This window comes from Vombatus ursinus, unplaced genomic scaffold (assembly GCF_900497805.2).
Source record: "Vombatus ursinus unplaced genomic scaffold, bare-nosed wombat genome assembly UNPS02014812.1, whole genome shotgun sequence".
In the NCBI taxonomy this organism is placed as follows: domain Eukaryota; kingdom Metazoa; phylum Chordata; class Mammalia; order Diprotodontia; family Vombatidae; genus Vombatus; species Vombatus ursinus.
In genome coordinates this window covers 52,765,893-52,790,723 of record NW_020954590.1, presented here as the reverse complement: position 1 = coordinate 52,790,723, position 24,831 = coordinate 52,765,893, and the positions used below count along the sequence as shown (strand labels likewise).

Sequence of the window (24,831 nt, the reverse complement as noted above, 5' to 3'; positions counted from 1 at the left end):
CCAATGTGGGAAATCTTTCTAAAAGACTTACCAGCCAGGATGGCTGAGATCGAATCGAAGACAATAAAAGAAATTCTAAGTTTGGGCTAATGGGTGCATTCCTGCTCATTTTATTTGCTCAGATAGATCTGAGAAAATGTTGATTTCCCTTTTCTCAGACAGATGATATGGAAATTAATAAGTCTCTTTGACCAGGATTTGGGTGATCCAAGTCATGCACCCCAAGACACACATTGTAATATCGCCCAGCCTCACTGTAATATTAATTTTTCTCATTAATTGTAAACCAATAAGAGTTGATTGCTACCCTGAGGAACACCTGCTCTTCCAAAGGCATATAAACTGTGAGCCCAACACCATGATGGGTCTTGGGTCTAACAGAGATGAAGGCATTATTAATGAAATGATTACATTATTCAGAAATTATGTCTCTGGAACCTTTTTAAATGCCACACTTGCTCACTACCTGAACTGACATTTCTCAGTTTTGTGAATAGAACTGAACTGAGGTTTCTAAGACATGTGGTGCCAGAGATCATTCATTTCCACCTTTTTCCCTCCTGGCAGCACTGACTGTGCAGCGTGGGTCACATCTCTACCTTCAAAATAAACAAAGAATTGGAGAAACCATTTAGCTAAGGGAAGAATGAAAGTGCCCCAGGCCTTCCAGAAAAGCAACTCACATTTACAGAATGGAAAACCATAATAGCCAGTTTGACATCGGGCACACCGACGACCGATGACGTTGGGCCGGCACTGGCACTGTCCCCCCTCTGGGTTACACGTAGGGCTCACGGCCCCCATCGCATGACAATCACAAGGTAGGGCTCCATTGTTATAGAAGGCGACCAGGGAGCGGGCAGAGTCCTTACAGAATCTCGATGACGTCAGAGGGCTAGGAAAAAGACAAATAACACCGTGTTGTCCTCTGTGCTGCTCTCAGAAACCACTCCCGTTAACTGCTGCTGCATCAATGACTCAGAAGCACTGATGACAAATTTGCACAGATGGGCATCCTGAGAGGTCAATTTAGTAAATTGGTCAATTCAGGGAAAAGACACACTCACCAAAGCTTCCAGATTTGTCATTTCAATTTCGGCTCAGCTGCCATTGATAGAAGAGCAGCAGGGAGGGTGGGTGATTCAAGGGCATAATGCCATTCAGACAGCAACCTTACTTTAGATTGGATATGGATGGCAGATTCAAGTTTTCAAGACTCATAGGTCACCTCCCCAGTCAGCTACGAGCTATTTTCCAAAGTGATGCTTACTCAATATAAAAACTGTTTCCTCCACAATTATTGATAAAATCAAACGACTTGTCCACTGACTTCTTATGAAGCATGTGGTAGCCATAGTTCTCTGCTGGAACAACTAGGACCTGGCCCTAAAAAAGAAAGAAAGAAAGAAAGAAGGAAAGAAAGAAAGAAAAGAAAAAGGTCTTTATGTTCCAAGAGAGACATTTATGTACCAAGAGAGACATTTATTTACCAAGAGAGACATTTATGTACATTTATGTACCAAGACAGACATTAGTACCTACTCAGTGAGGTCAGGATTATAATAACAATTAATTCACATTTATATAATACTTTAAGGCACAGGAAGAAATTTCCTCCTAACAATTCTGCCCCCATTTTACAGAAGAGGAAAATGAGCTGAGAGTTTAAGTTATACAATTGACAAGTATCAGATAAGATCTCCCTTAGCAATAAGCAATTAGATTATGCAATAAGATTAACAATAAGCTCTAATATTATGTCCACTTTAAAATACATGTTGCTCTTTGGTCGATAGTGTATGTACATATTGAAAGGATAAGAAAAATGACTCAAACAATCACCTTAGTATCTCCCCTCTCCTCCTTAGATAGAGCAGTTTTCTCTAACATTGATGGGATTCTTCTTTGATGGTGATTTCCTCTAATTAAAACAACACTCTTTCTATTACACCCCTTTGTCCCTATAAAATGGAAGATGGTAACATGATATTGTCCCAGTATTTGTTCTCAGAAATTATCTCTGTAAAATGTTACATCAGTATTGAGAGCAGGGTAGGTTGACACTTTTATATCTTAACCTTAAAGTATGGGGGCAGCTAGGTGGTGCAGTAGATAAAGCACTGGCCCTGAAGTCAGGAGGACCTGAGTTCAAATCCGGCCTCAGACCAAACACTTGACACTTACTAGCTGTGTGACCCTGGGCAAGTCACTTAACCCTAATTGCCTAACAAAAAAAAACAAAAAATCTTAAAGTATGAGTAAAAACATTAAAAATAAATTGTAAACTTAAAAAAACCAGAATCAGCCTGTTTTCTAATTTTTAAATTGTTGTAATATTTATTAGAAACAAAACCAACTTTTTCAGCATCATACCATTGTTGCTGAGTGACTTTTTAAAATTACAAACTTGGAGGAAAGGTCCTAAAGTCTTTTTAGCTAGGGACCCCAGAGAATCTTAATAGCCACATTATAGATATAATAAAATATGAACAAAGGCATGGAGGTGGGAAAACACAGGGTGTGTTTGGGGAACAGAAAATCAGTTTGGCTGAAGACTAGAATCATCCCTGCTGCATTCTCCAGCCCAGAGATCTTGCTCTGAACGACTTGAGCCTTTTAGCCCTGGGACTCCTGCTTACCTTTGCCACCACAGCCTCTCCTTCCCATCCTCCTCCATCCCCATCCTCATTGGTGAGTGCCTCTCATGGCACACTACCTCTAGACTGGCTACAGCCATGCTTCAGTGTGCACCCTGACCACCTTCTCACCTTTTACCTTCCTGGGTGCCTATCTCCTTACTCCCCAAATTTCTTGCTCTGGAATCATAAAGGAATCACAACCATCATTTCTGCAGGAAAAGGTGTGTCTATATAATCAATAAAAATAATGATAACAACAACATTTATATAGCACAACAACTGTGACAGCTACATGGCACAGTGGATAGAGTGAAGACCCTGGAGTCAGGAAAACTCATCTTCCTGAGTGCAAATCTGGTCTCAGACACTTACTAGCTGTGTGATCCTGGGCAAGTCTCTTAACCCTGTTTGCCTCAATTTCTTCATCTGTAAAATGAGCTGAAGAGGGAAATGGCAAACCACTCCAGTATCTTTGCCAAGAAAAACCCAAATGGAGTCACAAAGAATCAAACACGACTGAAAAGTATCTGAATAAGCTTGGCTTGGGGATATGTTGAGTATAAGGTACCATCAGCATATCCAGGTAGAGATGTAGCCAGTAATATTTGTAATATGTGACTGCATATCATTAATATAAGCACATACATATATCAAGCATATACTATACTACTATGTTTGATATATTTAAAATGTTCTATTAAAATTTACAGCACAGATTTTACAAACTTTTAAAATTATCAGTATTATGTCTTCAACTGACTCTATCAAGATACAAATGCTTTTTTAAAATAAGCAAATAGTAAAAATGGCAGACCACAGATCAATGAAGACAAAGGAGGAACAAAGTTGGAGAGAAACAAACTGAACATACCAGCACCAAGGATTTTCCATCTGGAACCTTCACAGTCACTGAGAAGTCTGGTTCAGAGAGGTCCAGGTTAGTCTGACTCTCTGCAATCACTAAATTCCGGCAGCCAAACACTTGAGGGCAGAAAGAGGCAATGAAAGTACCTATATGGAGATGGAATCAACTAAATTAACAAGCATTTATCAAGCACCTATTTCATGCCAGGCACTATGCTGCTGGGAGATCGGCATCCCCACCCCACCCCCAAAGTGAAACTGGTTGGTGCCTTTAAGGATCTTACTTTCTAATGGTGGAGGCAATTTGCACACAGTAAGTCTTAACTTACTGTTCCAATGTACATATATAAGCATATATAAGATTCATACAAAGTCGATACAAGGTAACTGCAGAGGAGAAAGCACTTTAACTATAGAGGAGAAAGCTAGGGCAATCAGAAAATGTTTCCTGTAGAGTCTTGAAGGAAGATAGGGATTGATTTATCTCCAAGTTTAATAAGCATGTTATCTAGGTTTCTTCCAAGTCATGAAGCCAGCCAATCGACAAGCATTAATTAAGTGCTTACTATATGCCAGGCAGTACTTATTACATACTAAGCAAGTGCCGGGGATAAAAAGAAAGACAAAAACATTCTCATAAACAACCTCACATTCGAATTACAGGAGATTAGTGAAGAAAACTGTACATGCAAGATATAGACAGTGTAATAGCAGAAAAAAGGCACTAGCAGTGTCAGGGTTCTGAAGAACTGAGCTTTGAAGGAAGTCAACCAAGGAGGAGGAGGAGGAGGAGGAGGTGAGAAGGGAGAGCATGCCAAGAATGGGGGACAAGTCAGTGAAAAGGCAAGAACCTGAAAGGAGGGTCACTTGCAAGAAGGCCATTGTCACTGGACCATAGACATTGTGGAAAGGGGAAGCGTATAAGAAAATCATAAAGGTAGGAAGGTCCCAGGTTGTGAAGAGTTTTAAAAAAACATAGGATTTTATATTTGATCGGGGAGGTAATAGGGAGCCACTGGAAGTTAATGAGTGTTGACATGGTCGGAGCTGCTATTTAGGAAAATTGCTTTGGCAGCTGTGTGAAGGATGGATTGGAGTTGAGAGGATATGAGAAAAGGAGGCATATGAGAGATCTCATGGAGATAGACGTGACAGGACTTGGCAGGTTGTTAAGTAAGAATGAAGAGTAGGGTAAGAGACAGAGCAGTGGGGGTGGGGGAAGGAAGAGGGAGACTGACCAGTGGAAGGGAGTAAAAGTAGAGTCAAACAATTAGGTCCAAATCTCAAAGAGATCAAAGAAGGAGGAAAAGGGACCACATGTGCAAAAATATCCATAGCAGCTCTTTTTGTATTGACAAAGAACTAAGGGCTGTTACTTGGGGAATAGCTGAACAAATTATGGCATACAGACATGATGAAAGGGAAGATTTCAGAGTAACCTAGGAAGACTTGTATGAACTGAAGCAGAGGGAAGTGAGTAGAACTAGGTGAACAATTTATAGTATAATATCCGTATTATAATAAAATTATAAAGACAAATCTCTTTGCAAGACTCAAGAACTCTGATCAACGTTAACACCAAATACAATTTCAGAGGACCAACGATGAAGCATGCTACTCACCTCCTGATGGAAAGGTAATGGACTCAAGATGCAGAATGAAAAAACTTTTTTGGACATGGTCAAATTGGGGATTTGTTTTGCTTGACCATACATATTTGTTACATGAGTTCTGTTTTTTCTTTTTTTTTAATCAGGGGTGAGAGTAGAGCAGTAGCAAGGGGAGAGAAAATAAATGCTTATTAATTTAAAAAATCAAATTTAAAAATATAATTAAAAAAAAGAATGAGATGTCAAGGATAACACTGAGGTGGCAAACCCAGCTGACTGGAGGGATAGTTGTACCTTTGATAGTCATAGAGAATTTCAGAAAAGTGATAGGTCTGAAAGGAAAGACGTTCAGTTCTGCTTTGGACATGCTGAGTTTAAGATGTCTATGTGACACTTAGTTGGTGGAGCAGAGCTGGAGCTCAGGAAAAACTAGGATTTTATAAGAACCTCTGGAAGTCATCGGCAAAGAGAGAGTAACTGAACCCATAAAATCCCTCACTTCATGTCTTGGCAAGAAGGAGATGCCTGTAGTTCTGGAAATAAACATAGTAGCTCACCTGACCACAGCTGCCCTCCCTCTATAACCACCTGTGCAGGAAATGTGGGATGATCTGGCTGACAAAAATGGACAATGAAGACATACTGGCCCAGGTGTGGCACTCTTCCACTCAAGGTAACTTGATTCTAGGAGGGGAAAAGGCAAAGAAAGAAATTCTCAAGTCTAACAGCTGCTGCTGATTCAATTCAATCAAGTTATGGAAAACATTTAAGTGCCTACTGAATGCCAGGTGTTGGTGATGCAAAGACAAAAATGAAAATCTCTGTTCTCAAGGAACTTACATTCTACTGGGGGAGATAACATGTACATAGAAAATAAATGCAAAACAGATACAAGGTAGTATAGGAAGGAATGCACCAGCAACTGAGGGAATCAGGGAGGGCTTCCTGTAGAAAGTGATGTATGAGCAGTCTTGAAGGAAGTAAAGGAGTCCATGACTTCTCTTCAACAGATATCTGCAATGTTTCTAAAAGGTACAAGTCTTGTGAGAGTGCTAGGGACAAAAAAAAAAACAAAAACAAAAACAAGAACAAAAAATGAAACATTTCCTGCCGTCAAGGGCACATAGCTTAGAGCTCAAAGATATTGACCCTTAAAGGATCTATGCTCTCAGCAGTGAAAGTACCTCCTCCACCTCCACAGAGCACAACCTAGTAGGTAGGCTCACAAACACCAATTGTGAAATTTTCTGTGTGAACATTTGCTGGTGTGTTGTTTCAGTCATGTCTGACTCTTCGTGACCCCATTTGGGGTTTTCTTGGCAAAGATATTGGAGTGTTTTGCCATTTCCTTTTGCAGCTCATTTTACAGAAGAGGAGGCTGGGGCAAACAGTGTTAAGTGACTTGCCCAGGGTCACACAGCTAGTAAGTGTCTGAGACTGGGTATGAATTCAGGAAGATGAACCTTCCTGACTCCAGACCCAGCACTCTATTTACTGCAATACCTAGTTGCCTGTGTGAGCACTTACATCTCAGAAATTGACAAAAGCTTAATTTATTGATTGCTGATTGCCTGAACTCTAGACCAGTGATGTTAAATAGAACTGAATCCCTGAGGGCTTCATATTGACTTAGAAAGTCACAAATCAATGTTTTCTTTGTTGTATTGTATTTCATTTTGTTAAACATTTCTCCATTATGAGAGTTTGACCGCTCTGTTCTAGACTTAATAAATCAACGGAGAAAACGTTAATAATACAAATTCAATTTAAAGTGTATAGTGCTTTTGGAAAGCTGATTGTTAAGCATTTACCAGCACCCCTCACATCCCAGTCTGTGACAGTTTCTGCAGCTGAAAAAGTCACCACCCAATGATCAATCTGGTGATAAGCCCCTCTGAACTCATCTTCAGATAGAAACAATACAGCCCATCAGTGTGCCCATACTCAAAGTCCTCCTGGCTTAAATAATGGATCCTGCCAGAGTTGGAGCTCTACAGGCAGCACTGTCAAGAGCCCACCCAGGTCTGTTCTTCATTTTGGTATAGGATTTTGGAATAAGACATGTATGGAAATACAATGTTATAAAAAAATCTTGAGATCCTGACCTATTGACAGCCTTTTAAACTGTTTTAGTGGAACATCTAGGTGGTGCCGTGGATGGAGCACTGGCCCTGGAGTCAGAAGGGCCTGAGTTCAAATTTGTTCTCAGATACTTGACACTTACTAGCTGTGTGACCCTGGGCAAGTCATTTAACCCCACTGCCAAGAAAAAAGAAAAAAATTGTTTTAGCAGATGTCATTCATTAACCATATGTCCTACCTAATCAATTATAATGTAATCATTTAGCAAGCACTCACTGTATGCAAAATACTGGGTGCTAGATGTTACCAGGGAAGTCTAAGACCTGGTCTAGACTCTAAGGTCTAGTGGGGGGCAAAGGAATAAGGAAGAAATAAATATGTGAAGGGTTAAATAGTAATACAAGATTTACATTACAGAGACCTCATTGGGCAGTTCATAACCTCAGTGCCTTTCTCTCCCTCACCCCATCAACACACAAGCAATTATCAAGTCTTGGTTATTCTACTTCCACAATGATAACGACTGGCATTTATATGGGACTTTAAGGGTTACATAACACTTTAAATAGAAGATCTTGTTTGAGCCTCCTAAGAAACCTAGGAGTTTGGGAGTCACTTGGACAGCAAGGAGATCAAATTAGCCAATACTCAAAGAAATTAATTCAGGCTATTCATTTACTTTGGCCACCTAAGGAGAAGATGAGACTCACTCGAAAAGACCTTGATGTTGGGAAATATTGAAGGTGAAAGGAAAAGAAGATGGCAGAAGATGAGACAGACAGTGTCGTGGAAACAATGAACATGAATTTGGGCAGACTTTGAGAGAGAGTGGAAGACAGAAGGGCCTGGTGTGGCGATGGTCCATGGGGTCACAAAGAGTCAGACACGACTGAACAACTGAACAACAGACACCAAAGGAATTATTAGCACTCTAGGAATTATTGGCAATTTTTTACATATGAGGAAATTCAAGATCAGAGAGATTAAGTTTCGTACTCATTTGTTACAAAGCTAGCAACTCTGGGTTGACTACTCGGTTTAATACACCAGTTGCATCTTCATCTAGTCCTTATATTTAACTGCTTCTCTACACTCACAGACAACAACTATCCTATCCTAGTTCATCCTTATCACCCCTTGCCTGGACTTCTGCAATGTTCCCCTAACTCATTTACCTACTTCTGGTCTCTCTCCTCTCCAATCCATCCCCCCATATGGCTTTCAAAATGATCTTCCTAAGCCTCCGGTCAGATTGCATGTGTCCCTCCATTGCCTCCAATGTATTAGTTCTCAAACTTTTGGATCTCAGGACCCCTTAAAAATAACTGAGTACCCCAAAGAGCTTTGGTTTGTGTGGGTTATATCTATCAATATTTATCATATTGGAAATTAAAACTGATCATTTAAAACATAATTATTTAATTCATTTAAAAATAACAATAAACCCATTACATGCTAACATAACATACTTTTTTGAAGATTAAAAAAACACTACATTTTATAAAACAAAAATAATTTAGTGAGAAGAGTGGCATTGTTTTATAACTTTTTACAAATCTTTTTGATGTCTGGCTTAAGATCTGGATTCTTATGTCTACTTCTGCATTTGATCTGTTGCAATATATTATTTTTGTCAAAGTATGTGAAGAAAAACTAGCCTCACATAGAAATGTATTTGGAAAAGGGAAGAGTATTTTAATAAGCAAATAACATCTTAGTATGATTACAAAAATACCCCTGAAAGGGTCTTGGGAAGGATCCCTTGGGGGGGTGTCCAAGGACCATATTTTGATAACTACTGCTCCACGGTAAAATACAAATTTCTCTACTAGCATTTAAAGCTTTCTCCAATCTGACTCCTTTCCAGCCTAAATTCATACTACTCTTCTTAATGAATTTTACATTCCAGGCAAACTTCCGTACACAACTTGTATCCACCCAACATAATATAAACTCCTTGGGTTTAGGGACTCTGTGTGTGTGTGTGTGTGTGTGTGTGTGTGTGTGTGTGTGTGTGTACTCACAATGCCTTGTATATAACAGGCACTAAAGAAATGTTTGTCAAATTAAGCAATCACTTCTAGAGAAACTTGGAAGAAATCTGTTTCACTTTAGGTTGGAGTGGCAAGGAAGCCTTCACGCAGCCTGACTTTCTGGAAGCCATATCCTTGAAGAGGTGAGCTACCTGTGGTGACTTCAGGACGATGCCCTGGAACACAGATTCAGAAGGTGAGGGCTCCTGAGGCAGGAAGGGAAGCATTCCACCACTTAGTGCATCCAAAACCAAAGCCGTTGGAGGAGTTTCATGTGCTAAAAGGACACAGGAGGAACTAAAAATAGAATTTTAACATAATTCTTTTTCTGAAGGACGAGGTAAACCACACATTACTTCTAGACAAAAGGAAAACACAAAGAACTGTCGGTCCTCAGCTCTTATCAATGATATCTTACAACTGTGGTGTACAGAGCACTTTTAGTCCTTATCCCAATCCTGTGAAGCAGGCAGGACAGTTATGAAGACCCCCGTTTTGTTGATAAGGAAACTGAGGCTCAGAGAGGTTCAGTGAGTCTTCTAAGGTCACACAGCATATAAGCAGCAGAACGCAACATCCTGACTCTAAGCTTAGGACTCTTTCTACTCTGTGGGTGCTGCTATTCATAGCACTGTTATGTGCTATGACACACAAAAGGGTGGGGGAACGGTATAGTGGACACAGAAGACAAAATGAGGTACAGTGTTAGGAAAAGAGTAGCAGACCTAGAATCAGGAGATCTGAGTTTGAGTTCTGTCTCTGCCACTTATGAGCTATGTGACTTAAGGCTACTTTAGCTCTCTGGTTGCTAGATGGCACAGTGGAAAGAGTGCTGGTCTTGGAGTCAGAAAGACCTGAGTTCAAATCCAGCCTCTGAAACTTACTAGCTGGGTTACCCTGGGCAAGTCATTTCACCTTTGTCTGCCTCAGTTTCCTCAACTGTAAAATGGAGATCATAATAGCATAGACCTCACAGAATTGTTATGAAGATCAAATGAGATTATATTTATAAAACAATTAGCATGGCCTCTGGCTCATAGTAGGTGCTTAATAAATGCTTCTTTCTTTCCTTCCTCAGCCTCAGTTTTCTTACCTGTAAAATGAGAGGGCTTGGACTAGCTGATCTTTGAGGTCTTGTCCACCTTCAACAATCAATGCCCCTAGCTCAGGGATTTCACAGGACACAGGGCATACGTCAAACCGTACTTGCTTCCTGCCTGAATGTTCTTGCCAAGAGACTATTTTTTTGCCCCAAAGCACTGAGGCTGGCCTATAGCCATAATCTGGCCAATAATGCAACTGGCCAAGATGTGGAGACAAATGTGATTTCTCAGTTTCAGGTGGGGGCTAGAATGAGAATGGCTGGAACGCCCCTGGCTGGAGCTAAAGCTAATTGTTCTATTAGTGGTTATGAGGACCAAATGAGATAATCAGGGTGAACATCTTTTGAAAAGAAAATGGCCTATGCAAATGTAACAGATTAAAATTGATGTTATAATTATAATACATAATTAACATTATGATATAAAGATCTCTTGAAAACATATGGATAAGAAACATAGGCAGAGTATATTTAATATATTTCGGATTCACATCATGATTCCCATTAGGTCCTCTCTAATCTCCTACATCTTGGCACAAAGAGCCAGTGTCTACTTCCATAATTGCCTATGAAGATTTTTTAAAAAATCCATACAAAAAACAAACCCACAAAACCCCAAGCAAATACATTAGGTAACCGAGGAGAGGCTGTGATTATCTCAGTCTTAGCAATGAAGAGACTCAGACATGAAGAGAAAAGGACTTGACCAGTCATGTAGTGAGTGAATCAGAGCCGAATGAGGCTCAGAATAGAACTGGGGTTTGCTATCCTCGGGGTGCTGAGTCTATGCTACTTCCCCTGAACATGGATGTTTTTACTAACTGATTCTATGGGCTTCTGAACATACTGCAGAGATTAAGCTTTTGGTTTTGTTTTATAACAAGCGTTGACCTTTAACAAAATGACCTATGATCATATCTGAAGTCAAATGCAATATTTCAGTCACACAGGGATTAAAACATCCTGCTAGGCACAACTCTGAGTTCAAGTCTTTCTCTGGGTTAGAAAAGATTAAAGGGACAGGGGAAAGAAGGAGAAATACATACCTTTGATTAACAAATTGCCCGTAACTGGCAATGCAGTGCACATTGGGTTTCACATATTCTGTAGAGAATTCTCCCACCGGTATAATACAAACTTGATGCTGTCGAAAGAAAATAATGCAAAAGGTACCCAACGTTTATGAGTTTCTGAGTTATTTTTCAACCCCAAAACATGTTCTCTATCTCATAAATTAACTTTATTTAAACATATTAAGCACGTGTTATGGAAGTCCCTCTGGCATTACCCTGTGCTACTCATCTGCCTTATTTCCCTTGAAGGAATGGTGACGGACAGCTAGCTCCCCTATTCTGTGTATCTGAGGATGATGATAAAACTAGGTGACAGGAATAGCCCCTTAAGGGACTGTAGGTGTATGCTTAGCACCTGGCATGATGCCTGGCACATGACATATAATCAATCCTGGTCGATTAATTGATTAATTGCTAAGGGTCACACAAGTTCTCCCCTTTCTATCAGTTTAGATGTGCACTTCCATTCAAATGATCATCGAGGAAGCTTTCCCCAAATGGATGCACAAGTAATACATCCTGAGGGAAAGATGAGTCACTCAGCTCCCTCCACTCTATATCTGCGGCTCTTCCTGATTTCCGCTCCACAAAACAAGCTGCCCTGCTCAGGATAAACTCATCACTTCTAATCTCACCACTATACTGTTCACTCATGCCCTGATTGACACTGCTTTCTTCAGCCTCCTCTCCCCTCTGACTGGAGGGCTGCAGGGTGGAGGCTAAACTCCCCCCAGTGCCTTCCTTTAGAGAGGGCAGATACTGGACTCTCTCAGGTCACTCCATTGTGCATCTTCTGGTCTTCCTGGTTTCAATGCCACAGAACAAGTCCAGCCTCTCCCCTTCCCTATCTCCCTGTGTGTGTTATCTCTTCCCCATTAGATTGTAAGCTCTTTGAGGGCAGGGGCTGTCTTTTTATTAATTGTACCCCCAGCTATTATGGCACATAGTAGGCACTTGATAAATGTTTATTGGATGGATTGGATAGAGGATGGGGATATAGAGTCGAACACTAAGCTAACTGATCAATTACCAAGCTTGTGTCTACTATGAGTCAGGTACCCTGCTAGGTACTGTGGCTACAAAGACAACAGTGAGATGGTTTCTGCTCTCAAGAAGCTTACATTCTTCTCATATATTTTAATCAATAGAACACAATTCTCCCCAACCAGCATAGTCTGTCAAAAGGAAATGGGGAACTGCACAGAATAGAAATGTAAGGGTCTATGTAACTCACATTTTAAAAATACGAATTGCCTCCAATAATAAAAGACTAGTAATAATAATAATGGGGGTGACTAGGTGGTGCAGTGGGTTAGAGTGCTGGGCCTGGAGTCAGGAAGGACATCTTCCTGAGTTCAAATCTGACCTTAGACACTGAGCTAGCTGTGTGATCCTGGGAAAGTCACTCAACTCTGCCTCAGTTTCCTCATCTGTAAAATGAGCTGGAGAAGGAAATGGCAAACCACTCTGGTATCTCTGCCAAGAAAACTCCAAATGGGGTAATGGAGAGTTGGACATGAGTGAAATGACTGAACAGAGACAACAAACAATAATAATAGCATAAATAATAACTAGCCAGCATTTATAAAGATCAGGTCTTAAGGTTTGCAAAACACTTTACATAAGTTATCTTACTTGATCCTCACAACAACCCTGTGAGGTAGGGGCTCCTATTATTCTCCCCCATTTTATGGATGAGGAAATTAAGATTTAAAGAGATTAGATGACTTGGCCTGCATTACACAGCTAATAAGTGTCTGGAGACAGATTTTAAATCCTATGCTTTCTGAGTCTTCCTGACTCCAAGTCCAGCACTCTGCCTACTTCACCACCAAGCTACCTCAGCAAGTCAATAATAGATATTAGTCAAAGCAAAAGCAGTGATGGGAATGACAAAATAAAACCTTACCTTTAGCAATTGGCTAAAAAGAATATATTGGAACAAATAGGAAAAACATAATGGCTCCAATAGTGCTCCCAGGAAGTGAAAAAAGAAATCTGTAGCTAATTTGTTTGTAACTTAAATTCCAAAGCACTGAAACATGGTGAGGTGGGTTTTTGAAAATAAATTTCAAATAGAATCAAATTTTCATGCTTAATAGAGAAGGTGGGCTTGGCATGGTGCTGCTCCAATGAAAAAAATCCATTCAATCATCATTGGGAATAAGAACTTTGCCTCAATGGTCTTCTTAAACATGATAATTATCCTAGGAATACAATGATCTCTTGGAGGACAGTGAAAAAGTAGCCTTTCTTGGGACCAAAAAAGCAACTATAAAGGTTTTGGGGGAAAAAAATCTACCTGTTCAAAAAATATCAAAGTTTTAAAATGTGATAAATGTGTTAGTTACATAAGAATAATTTTTTCATAATTTCATAAGAATTTTCTTATGAAAGAAAGTCTCATCAATTGACCAATGAACAAACAGTAATTGAACTTGACCAGGGTGCACACCACCATGGAATGATAGGAAAAGAACTGGAATGGGAGCTCAGGACGTTTCTTTGAATCCTAATTCAACCACCCGTGAAATTTCAGTCACTTAATATTTTTGAGTTTTCCTATAAAATAAAAAGTCTGGACAAGGCTACCTCTAAGGTTTCTTCTAGCTATAAAATGATGATTCTGTTATTCCACCACACCATGCTGGGTGCTCTGGGAGACACAGAAATATAAATCAATTATTCTCTTCAACAAGCTATTTAGGGGGAAGGGGAGGGATAGGAAAACTATGTGAAACAGAGAATAACATGATACATTATATTTAATTAGGTGTTCAACCATGTGGTGAAGTCTATTAAGTCTATAAGTGCTATAGGTCTGAGAAGAAGACATCATGTAGAACTAGAGTCCTGAGTTTTCTGAGGCAGGTGGGATTAAAGCAAGGCCTTGACAGTGGGGTGGAAGGAAGAAAAAGAATATTCCATGAGGGGAGAGATAAGACACGTCCGAAAACATATTTCTAGTAAAGTGAGGAGACTGATCCGAGACTGGAGTGAAGCATCTATGTTGGGAAGTGGTACAAAACCAATTTGGATAGGTGGTATAAGGTAGTTCAGGCAGTTAAGTGGCACAGGGTATAGAGTACTGGGCCTGGACTCAGGAAGACCTGAGCTCAAATTTGACCTCAGATATTAGCTGTGTGACCTTGGGCAACTCATTTGACCTTGTTTGCCTCGGTTTCCTCATCTGGAAAATAAGCTAGAGAAGGAAATGGCAAACTGCTCCAGGATCTTTACCAAGAAAACCCCAAATGTGGTCACAAAGAGTCGGACATGACTGAAAAATGACAGACAACATAGGGTAGGTCAGTCAATAGACATTTATAATGCACCTATTGTGTACTTGGCACTGTGCTGAATGCTGGGAATAGAAAGAAAGGTAAAAGAGAGTTTGTGCTCTCAAGGAGTTCATAGTGCAATGGGTAAGGCTATTGATCTGCCAAGTATAGGGAAGTTTCAGCTTAATTTGATAGCCACTTGGTGTTCAGTCATTTCAGTCATGTCTGACTCTGTCACCCCATTTGGGGTTTTCTTCACAAAGATACTGGAGTGGTTTGTCATTTCCTTTTCCAGATCATTTCACAGATAAGGTAACTGAGGTAAACAGGGTTAAGTGACTTGCCCAGTGTCACACAGCTAGTAAGTGTCTGAGGTCACATTTGAACTCAGCTCATCCTGACTCCAGGCCTGGTGCTCTATCCTCTGTTCCACTTATCTGTCTTGAGAGCCAATAAGGAATTGTTATTATAGGTTTTGAAGCAATGGAAAAACATGATCAGAATGGTGTTTTAGGAAGATTAGCTTAACAACATGATATACAGGGTAGATTAGAAGGTGAAACATTGAAGTCAATGAGAAAAGAGTCTGTTATCTAGGCATGGAGGTGATTGAGAGCCTGGACAAGGCTGGTGGCAGTAGGAATTGAGAGGCAGGTATAAATACCAGAAACATGTCAAGAGGACAATATACAAACTTGATGAATGACTAAATATGGGAGAACAGAAGAAAATTAGAGCTAGGAGGAGTCTTAGAAATAATCTTGCCCACTTTGTAAGTAAAGAGCCTAAACCCCAGAAAAATTTAGTAATTTGTCTAAGGTTACATGGTGAGTCAGTGTCGCAACCAGAAAAGTCTGGGTCAAAGGTGACTTCAAGGAAATTCCTAATGTTTTGGCATTCCAACACGTTTGTTTTCTGTTGGATTCTCCAACATCACCTAGCCCTTTTCTACCAAGTAGCTGCTCACCTGGCTGGGCAGCTAGTAAAACTCAACCAAATTTTATACCTACTCCTAGGCCCCAGATCCCAAGTAACTACTCCAACTCAGACTCATCAATTGATAGAAACCCATGTCAGCCTCTGACTCTCTCCTCAAGCCCAGGCCCTAACTGCAAGCTGTTGCTGCTAATAACACAAACATATTTGCATTTCAAATTATTTTACGTTAATCCTTTGAAACAAGTTCCTTACAAGTACTGATTACATGGATAAATGAATAACCTGGAACCAATGAAAATTTAACAATATCCCTTTAGAAAACCAATAGCAATCCCAAATTTTTGTTGCTCCAAGACAAGATTATTGCAGATAATCATGTCAATGAGGGATGATGTCAGCAGCATCATATTTGAACTATTTTAGAAAAATTAAAATTTGTCCTGTTTTCAAAGATTTTTTCCCCATTCCTTAGTGATCTCCAAAAAGTGGTGAGAAACAGATCTATATTTCATAGAGCAGATTATTCAGGCTGAGAAAAATTTACTATCAAGTTATGATGGACATTGTCACCTACTCTGCTTAACTAGCTTACATTTGTTGACCCCAGTTTCCAGGAACTAGGAAAAATAAACTCCAAAACCTTTACCTTCTTGCTCCAGTAAGGTATGAATCACATGGTTTAACTAGAGAGCCCTCTGATTTAAACTGATCCTTTTTCTTGGTAGGAAAAATGAGGAAGTTCATTCCCCAGACAGTTGATTCCCAGTCTCCAGGTACTAGAAAAAAATAAACTCTAAAAAATCTTCGTCTTCCTGTTCCAGCCTCTGATTTAAACTGGTCCTTTGTCTCAGTAGGAAAAATGGGGAAGTTAATTCCCAGGATTGTACAGAGAATAGGGGAAGAGTAAGTTGAGTGAAACTCACAGCCATGGATGAAGAAACTCAACAGCCATGAGTTTTAGAATGGTCTTATTATTTGGTTTGCTGTTACAAATTCTCAAAACATTAGAATATAGCTACATTTAAATGAAGGTGGTATGCTTACAATATTAGGACAGCTAAGTGTTGCAATGGATGGAGTACCAGCCTCGGAGTCAGGAAGACTGAGTTCAATCTGGTTTCGGTCACTTACTAGCTGCGTGATCCTGGGAAAGTCGCTTAACCCTGTTTGCCTTAGTTGCCTCATCTGTAAAATAAACTGGAGAAGGAAATGGCAAACCACTCCAGTATCTTTGCCAAGAAAACCCTAAATGGGGTCCGACATGACTGAATGACTATACAGCAACATACTTACAATGCAAATAATTTAGATGTAAATAATATGGTCTTTCAAAGCCCAGTCTAATATCTGGATTATTCTATTATTCTATTCTGTTAGGACAGATAAGAATAGTACCTGACAGTTACATAGAAATATTAGGTTTGGAAAGCATTTTACGTATATTATCTCATTTAATCTTCACAACAACACTGAGAGAGAGGTACCACAGATATTGTAATACCCATTTTATAGATGAAGAAACTCAGGCGTAGAGGGGTTAAGTGAGTTGTACTTGTATCCCTAGCACCTGGCACATAATGGGTGCTTAATAAATACTTAACCAATTATTTGACCGATTGCCATGAGTCACCCAGCTTATCCATGCCAGAGGCAGAATTTGAGTTCTGAGCCAACCATTGGTTCCACTACACTATAGCTACGCCTCCATGATCAGATACTCAGGGGTTAGGTACTCAGTGTACCCTAACAGTCACGGGAAAATAGAAGCCAATCAGTGGGCTTCATTTATTGAGTGAAAGCTCACTAATGCAGGGCATCATAAGAGATGCTGAGATAGGCAAGACATTAAAAGAAAGAACAGTTCTTAACGTGCTTCAAACAAAATGAGAGAAAACGAACACACATAAGAAAGAATCCATACCACTGAAATACAGGAACTGTGTCTGTTATTAAGTCCTAAAGGAGGGGAAATTCTGGAGCTACTAAAGGGACTGATGGGAGAAGCAAATAGATTTCTTAGTTTTCCCAGTATCCTAAGTATTACAACTGTGATGAATGAAAAACCTGAGACACAGAGGTTCTGGGTAATTAATAATCAATTTATGAATTAGGCTGGCAAATAATCAACAAATTGATGGTCAGTGGTTTTTCTTGGAAAACCAAAGACAAAACCATGGAAAGCCTTAAATATTTTTTAAAAGGGAATGCCCCCTGACAAGTGAAAATCAACCCTGATTGATGGGCATTTAATGAGGAGGTGGGCTAGAAGTCTTCAGCTCCTCCTGCTGAGAATGTGGCTGGGTCATGATACTCAGCTGTCTCCAGCAATCTGGACAGGGAAATCCATCTCCATCCAGACCATTCTGTTTGATTTTTCTCCTTCATGGAGAAACTCTAAATTCTAATTGAGGGGTACAAGGACAGGGGCTGTTCTCCTTGGAGCAAGAACTTGCCCAGACTGGATTCTGTTTACACTCTAAACAGAAGTAAGGTTAGGTGGCGTCTCCCCAAGATCCAGAAGCATGTTCCCTGAGAGTTAGGGCAATCTCATCAATCAGTCACGTCTTTCAGAGACTGACTTTTTATAGGGGCTGGGCCTTCAATGAGGAAATAAAAGGAGAAAAGCCTGGATCCTAATTTAAGTAATTAGTTACTAATAGCAAAGTAATAATTTCTCTCATTACAAAGTAAGCAGAAAGGTCTCTTAAAATAAATTTCTCAGGGGCAGCTAGGTGGCACAGTGGATAGAGCACAGGCCCTGAAGTCAGGAAGACCTGAGTTCAAATGTGGCCTCAGACCAAACACTTGACACTTATTAGCTGTGTGACCCTGGGCAAGTCACTTAACCCCAGTTGCCTAGCAATAAATAAATAAATAGATAGATAGATAGATAAATAAATAAATAAATTTCCCAAAACTTGGTAGAAGAGCTGGTTGTCTCCAACTAGCAAGGAGGACAGTTACAATAATTCTCACCAGTTCAGGGTTCTTGGACCATTAGAGAGTAATAAAAGAGAATGCTTCTTTGTGATAGTTTTTTGTTTGTTTGCTTTGTAATGTTCTCAAACTTTCTGGAACATAATGGCCAGGTAATCCAATGATGGGCAGAATTCTTTATGGGGATGGTTTTAAATGATGAATCGGGGGAATTTCTGGTTCTTTGACAAAACTCCCACTCCCTAAGATATTTCCAGGGTTCTTGACCACTCTCTCCTCACACTCTCCCTACTTCCATCCCACTACTTTTTCTTTTCTTTCTTTTCAACATCCAAAAAGTTGTCCCCTCTTAATATGATCCTGAAAATAAAGACTTCATTTATTCTGCCATATATGACTGTTTAGTGTTGACTGTATGTTGTTCTAGCTACTGCTGTTGTTCTAGATCTGTGATTTCATCAGCGTGGGGGATTCCTAGTATGGAAACTCCCTCCACCAACACCAATCTATAACACAGCTTCTTAGAGAAATTTGCATGAGGCACTGAGGGATTGAGTGTCTTGCCCAAGGTCAAATGGATCGTGTTGGACTTGGAGCCAGGAACTACTGAGTTCAAATACAGCCATAGATACTCACTAGCTTTAGCTATGTGACATCGGACAAATCACTTAACCTCTCTGTGCCTCAGTTTCCTCTTCCATAAAATTGGGATAATAATAGCACCTGCCCAACAGAGTTATAGTGAGAAGATTAAGACTAATCCTGTTTATTGCTCATAGTATCAAATGTAACTGATTTTGTCCTGTAACTGCTTAAGTCATGTTTCTTTTTGTTTTTGTTTTTGTTTTTGTTTTTTGTTCTTTGTCTCTGAACTTAGTTCAGAGTTCAGGTGGCTTGTAATGAGTTAAGTTTAAAAATACATCTATTCTTGCTTCAAGGAATTTTGCTGATCTTGGGAAATGTGTGCGAACAGAAAGAAAGCTGGGCCTGATATCTTTCCACCACCAAGATATCCTTCAAGGATGTCTGGTTTGTGGTCCAAGAGTCTGGGCCACTATCTCACATCTGGACTCAAACAAAGAGCACTTTTTGGTCTCATGAGAGAAGAAGGGGGATCATTGTTAGCCTCCATTACCAAACTTCCAATTAATCATGCTGTTCCCTGCACCTCAGCTCTGTAACTAAGCAATCCCATGATGTCATCTACCATGTTCTGTCCTTTGTTTTGTACTCCCCCAAACCTATATAAGGTGAACTGTCCTTCTATTTGGGTTTTCTGGCATTAATGGAGACAAGCCATTGACCCATTTATTGACAAGTAGCAAGCCTCTGCTAATAAATGTTATCTTGTTTGGACAGCTGCCTCAGTTTGCCCTTTTTTAAAAAATTCCAATTGCAACAGTAGTGAGGATAAAATGAGATAGTATTTGTAAAATGCTTTGCAAACCCTAAAGTGATATGTAAATTAACTATTATTATCATCACCATTATCTTTGTATGAGGCACATTACATTGAACCAATAATAATAACAACTAGCATTTATGTGGCATTTTAAGGCTTGCAAAATGTTTTTATAAATATTAACTCAATTTACCCTCACAATCACCCTGGAAGATAGATGCTATTATTATCCCCATTTTACAATTGGGAAAACTGAGGCAGACAGAGGCTAAGCAACTTGCCCTGAGGTATGCAGCTAGTAAGTATCTGAGCCCAAATTTGAATTCAGGCCTCCCTGACTCCAAGTCTAGCACTCTTCACCACCTAGCTGCCTCTAATTTAGTTCTCCCTCACTTTTGTTTACTGCTTAATATGCTCTTTATGAAACAAGGCAATAATAGGTCAATCACATACCAGAAGGAAATGAGCCAAGCGTGCCTTCAGCTGGATCCTTGCATCTGCTAAGAGTTCATACACTGCAACACGGTTCAGGTCGTCCACCACAAAACTCCGGCACAGGAAGCTGAAAGAGGGAACAGAATTCAAACCCTATCTCCTAGAATTTTGCTCATTTTTCTCCTCTCATTGAGGCAGTTGTTTTTTTTTTTTTTTTTTTATCAATCTCTCATATTTTCAACAAGTGTGGTGCCTTTTGTCCTGATTTAAAAATTCAAAAATGACACAGATTCTCAAGTGTTGAGCATATGAGAGAAGTAGTAGGAGATTGAGTTTTTCAACTGGTACTAGTATTCCAAAAATCAGCCCAAATTCCACTTCCAGGTCTGTCTTCTTATCTCCTCTCTCCATCTGTCTTGAAAGAACACTTTCATCACAGTCATAGGATCACAGATTAAGAGTGGAAAGGGATCTTAAGGGCCATCTAGTCTAATCCTCTCATTTTAAAGATGTGGAAACTGAGGCCCAGGAAGTGACTTATGCAAGGTCACACAGGTAGTAGGTGGTAGAACCAGAATTCAAACCCAGGTCCTCTGATTCCAAATGTAGTTTTCTTTCAGCTATACCAAACTCCCTCCAAATATGGCACTACTCCAGCATCTCCAAAGAAATGTATCATTTCACAGGTATAGATACTTCAACAACCAATTCATATCCCAACCCTTTCATGTCTTAGATCAATCAATTAACAAGAATTTAATAAGCACATTCTATGTCCTATGCACTAAGGATACATAGCAATGGAGCTCCTGCCCTCATGGAGCTTAACTCTTAATGGAGGAGACAATACATATACATATAAGTGCGTAGAGAACACATAGGATGTATCCCTGGAAAGGAAGGCACTAGTAGCTGTGGAGACCTGGAAATGCCTCCTTGCAAAAAGTTGGTGCTTGAATGAAGTCTTAAGGAAATAGTAATTTCAAGCCAGGTAGATGAGGAGGGACAGTGTACCACACACCACAGCCAGCCAGCCAGTGGAAAGACATAGAGATGAGACAGATTGCCAAGAGTGAGGAGCCCCAAAAGGGCAGTAATGTGTAATATGGCTGGAAAGGTAGGACAGGGCCAGGTTGTAAACAGAAGAGTTTATATTTGATCCTGCAAGCAACAGGGACCCACCACATTTTGTTGAATTGGGGGAGTGACACGGACTGTCCTTTAGGAAAATCACTTTGGCAGCTGTGTTAAGGATGGAATCAAACAGGGAGGGGATTGAGGTAATGAGATCAACTAAATAATCCAAGCAGGGGCAATGAGGTCCAGAACAAGAGTGCTGCCTATATGAGCAGAGAGAAGGGAATGGATGTGAGAGATGCTAAGGAGGTAGAAATGACAAGATTTAGCAGCTGACAAGATATGGGCTCTGAATGAAAGTGAGGAGGTAAGGATGACAGCAAGACCGCAAACCTGGATGATTAAAAGGATGGTGGTGTCCTCCACAGAAATAAGGAAATTCAGAGGAAGGGCAGAGAGGAGGGGCAAGGGAAGAGACTCAGTTCTATTTTGGACATACTGAGTTGAGAGAACTAAGGGACATCTAGGCAACATGGTAGTTGTAGAACCAGGACTGGAGCTCAAAAGAGGGACAGGGCCTAGATCCTACAGACCTGAGGGTCATTTGTATCAGGATGCTAATTGAACCCATGGAAGCTGATGAGGCCACCAAATGGAACACGGAGAGAAAAATGAGAAGAGGGTCCAAGATAAAGGGAGGTTTGTACATTATCATCCAGCAAAGCAGACTATTCAGACTGATGGAGCTGAGCTAAGTTTTAGAAAAAAGCCCAGAGAAGGGAGAGGTGGTTAACAATGTCAAATGTTGTAGAAAGTCTCAGTCAAGAAGGCTCAGGATTGAGAAAAGACCATGTTGTTGTTTAGTCATTTCCAGTCACGTTCAATTCTGTGACCCGCAAGGGGCTTTTCTTGGCAAAGACACTGACATGATTCGCCATTTCCTCCTCCAGTTCACCTTACAGATAAGGAAACTTAGGTAAACAGGGTTAAGTCACTTGTCCAGGTTCACAGAGCTAGTAAGTGTCTGAGGCTAGGTTTGAACTCATCTTCCTGACTTCAGGCCCAATGATCTATCCACTGAGAAAGGGCCAGAAGGTTTGGCAATTAGGAGATCATTGGTGATTCTGGAGACAGCAGGTTCAGTTGAATGATGAGGTAGGGAGCCAGATTGCAGTGAATATGAGAAGTGAATGAAAGGAGAGTCAGAAGCAATAAGTATAGACAGTTCTTTTTTAGGTATTTGGATGAGAAAGGGACAAAAGCTTGGAGGACGGTATGGTCTAGTGAGCGATTTTTTTTATTGGTGGGGGGGAGGGGGATGGACTTCTGATTTATTGTACGAACTCTTGGTGGGGAAAATACCTCTTCCTGAGCAGATCACTACCTGCTTTACAACTAATAATCCTAGAATGTATCCTGGAGCAATGAGAGATTAAATGACTTGAAACAACTTGTACCACAGCCATTATGTGTCAGTCAGGACTTGAAACCAAATCTTCCTGATTCTGAGGCCAGCTCTCCAGCCATATCATCCTCTTTCTCGAGGGGATGTAACTTATCGTCCTAAAGGAGTATTTACACCTTTTAAAAACATGAATCCTTAATCCAAAGGAATGACCGCCTAATGATGGAACTTTAGACTTAAGTACGATGTAATTTGAGAAGATGGTAATAATTGGTGCCTAGACCTCCCAAGAACTTACTCCTAAGGGTGACCCTACAGGTAAAGAATTGGGCTGGGGATGAATCATAGCTAAAGCTGAAAGGGAGCATAGAGATCATTTAGTGCCACACCCTCATTGTTCAGATAAGCTCACCCAGATTGGGGCTAAGTGACTTGTAGAAGGTCATGAAATCATTCCTGATGATGCCAGGAATCACAGGCCTTCTGAGCTGGAAGGGACCTCAGTCCAGCCTATAATTGAATACAAATGCCCTGTATAACAAACCTCCAAAATGGTTACCTGGCGTTTGGTAGAAGCCCTCGGAAAGGGGGTACTATGCCCTGCCAAGGAAGCCTAGGCCCCTCCTGGAGAGCACTAAAGATTAGGAAATTGTTCGCCTCATTAAGATTAAATTAGCCTTTTAGCAACTTCTACCCATTGTTCCTGGTTCTGAGCTCTGGGACCACGCAGGACAGAGATAATAACTCTCCCTTCTGATAGCCCAGATCTTTCAACCAAACTTCATAGAGTATGAGCCCACGACCCTTCATCAGCATGGCGGCTCCCCTGGGAAAGTCTCCGGTTTATCAGTGTTCTTGCTGAAAGGTGGTACTGAGTACTTAACTCGTACTCCAAGCAAGGTCTGACCAGTGCAAAGTGGAGTGGGACTATCACCTCCCCACTCCTAAATGCTCTGCCTCTCGTTAAGCAGTCTGAAACAGTAATATCTTCCTGGCTGTCTTATCATACTTCTGACTCAGACTGAGCTTTCATTTGCCGTATATGAAAATGCCCATAACTTTTGCAGACAAACTGCTGTCTAGCCATGCCTTACTCACCTTTTACTTGTCAGGGTGATTTTTTTAACCCAAGTGAAAAACTTTACATTTAACTGTAGTGAAATTTAAACTTATTCAATTCAGCATAATGGTGTCCTCAAAATCAAACTCCTCACTCTTCCCACATCCATTCTTTGCCAAATCCTGTCCATTCCCCTTCCCCCAAAGCTCTCACGTCTACAGGATGACAGATTTAGAGCTGGAAGGGGCCTTTGAGTTCAATCCCCTCATCTTAAAGACTAGGATATTGAGGTTAAGTGACTTCCCCAGATTCAAATCCATGTTTTCCTGACAAGTTCAGCACTCTATCCACTACCCTGTCTCTTCATTCCCCATCCCCACTCTCCCTCTCATCCTTAATGACTCCACCTACTGCAACAGCCTCCTATTTGGCCTCCCAGTCTCCAGCCTCTCCCCTTTCAGATCCATTCTCTGTGTCAAACTCAACAGCAAGGACAGTATAGAAAGATCTTTGTGGCCACGTATGAACTTAGGAAAAAAACAAATTAACATTATCTAAGTTGTATGGTATTTTTATTTATTTTGTTAAATATTTTCCAATGAAATTTTAATCTAGTCCAGCCTCTTGTTTGATACTTTTATTCTACATAACTGCCAAATTAATATTTCCTAAGCCCAGGCATAACCGTGGCCCTCTGTTGCTCAAGGAGCCAGAATGATTTACTATTTTTCCTCTAGGACAAAGTACAGACTTGTTGGTTTGGCATTTAGAGTTCTTCACAATTGGACTTTAACACAGACTCTAACTGAAGACTTATCCTTACGTTACTCACTCTCATTTCCTCTCCCATCTAGAGATATTGGTAGAGTTGCTGCTCCCCATGCATCACCTC

The 24,831-nt window shown here is 40.4% G+C and overlaps 1 protein-coding gene across 1 annotated transcript in view; it reads right to left on the bottom strand.

The window, feature by feature from the left end:
• The window catches only part of LOC114053893 (laminin subunit alpha-3-like), a 325,673-nt gene that overhangs the window by 113,902 nt on the left and 186,940 nt on the right, over window positions 1-24,831 (bottom strand). Inside the window, exons 27-33 of the mRNA XM_027877010.1 lie at window positions 20,416-20,524; window positions 11,377-11,474; window positions 9,381-9,525; window positions 5,671-5,797; window positions 3,511-3,650; window positions 1,271-1,386; window positions 684-895 (exon numbers count right to left, since the gene is read on the bottom strand). Coding sequence (XP_027732811.1) covers window positions 684-895; window positions 1,271-1,386; window positions 3,511-3,650; window positions 5,671-5,797; window positions 9,381-9,525; window positions 11,377-11,474; window positions 20,416-20,524 — 947 coding nt within the window. The remainder of the gene's footprint in view (window positions 1-683; window positions 896-1,270; window positions 1,387-3,510; window positions 3,651-5,670; window positions 5,798-9,380; window positions 9,526-11,376; window positions 11,475-20,415; window positions 20,525-24,831) is intronic.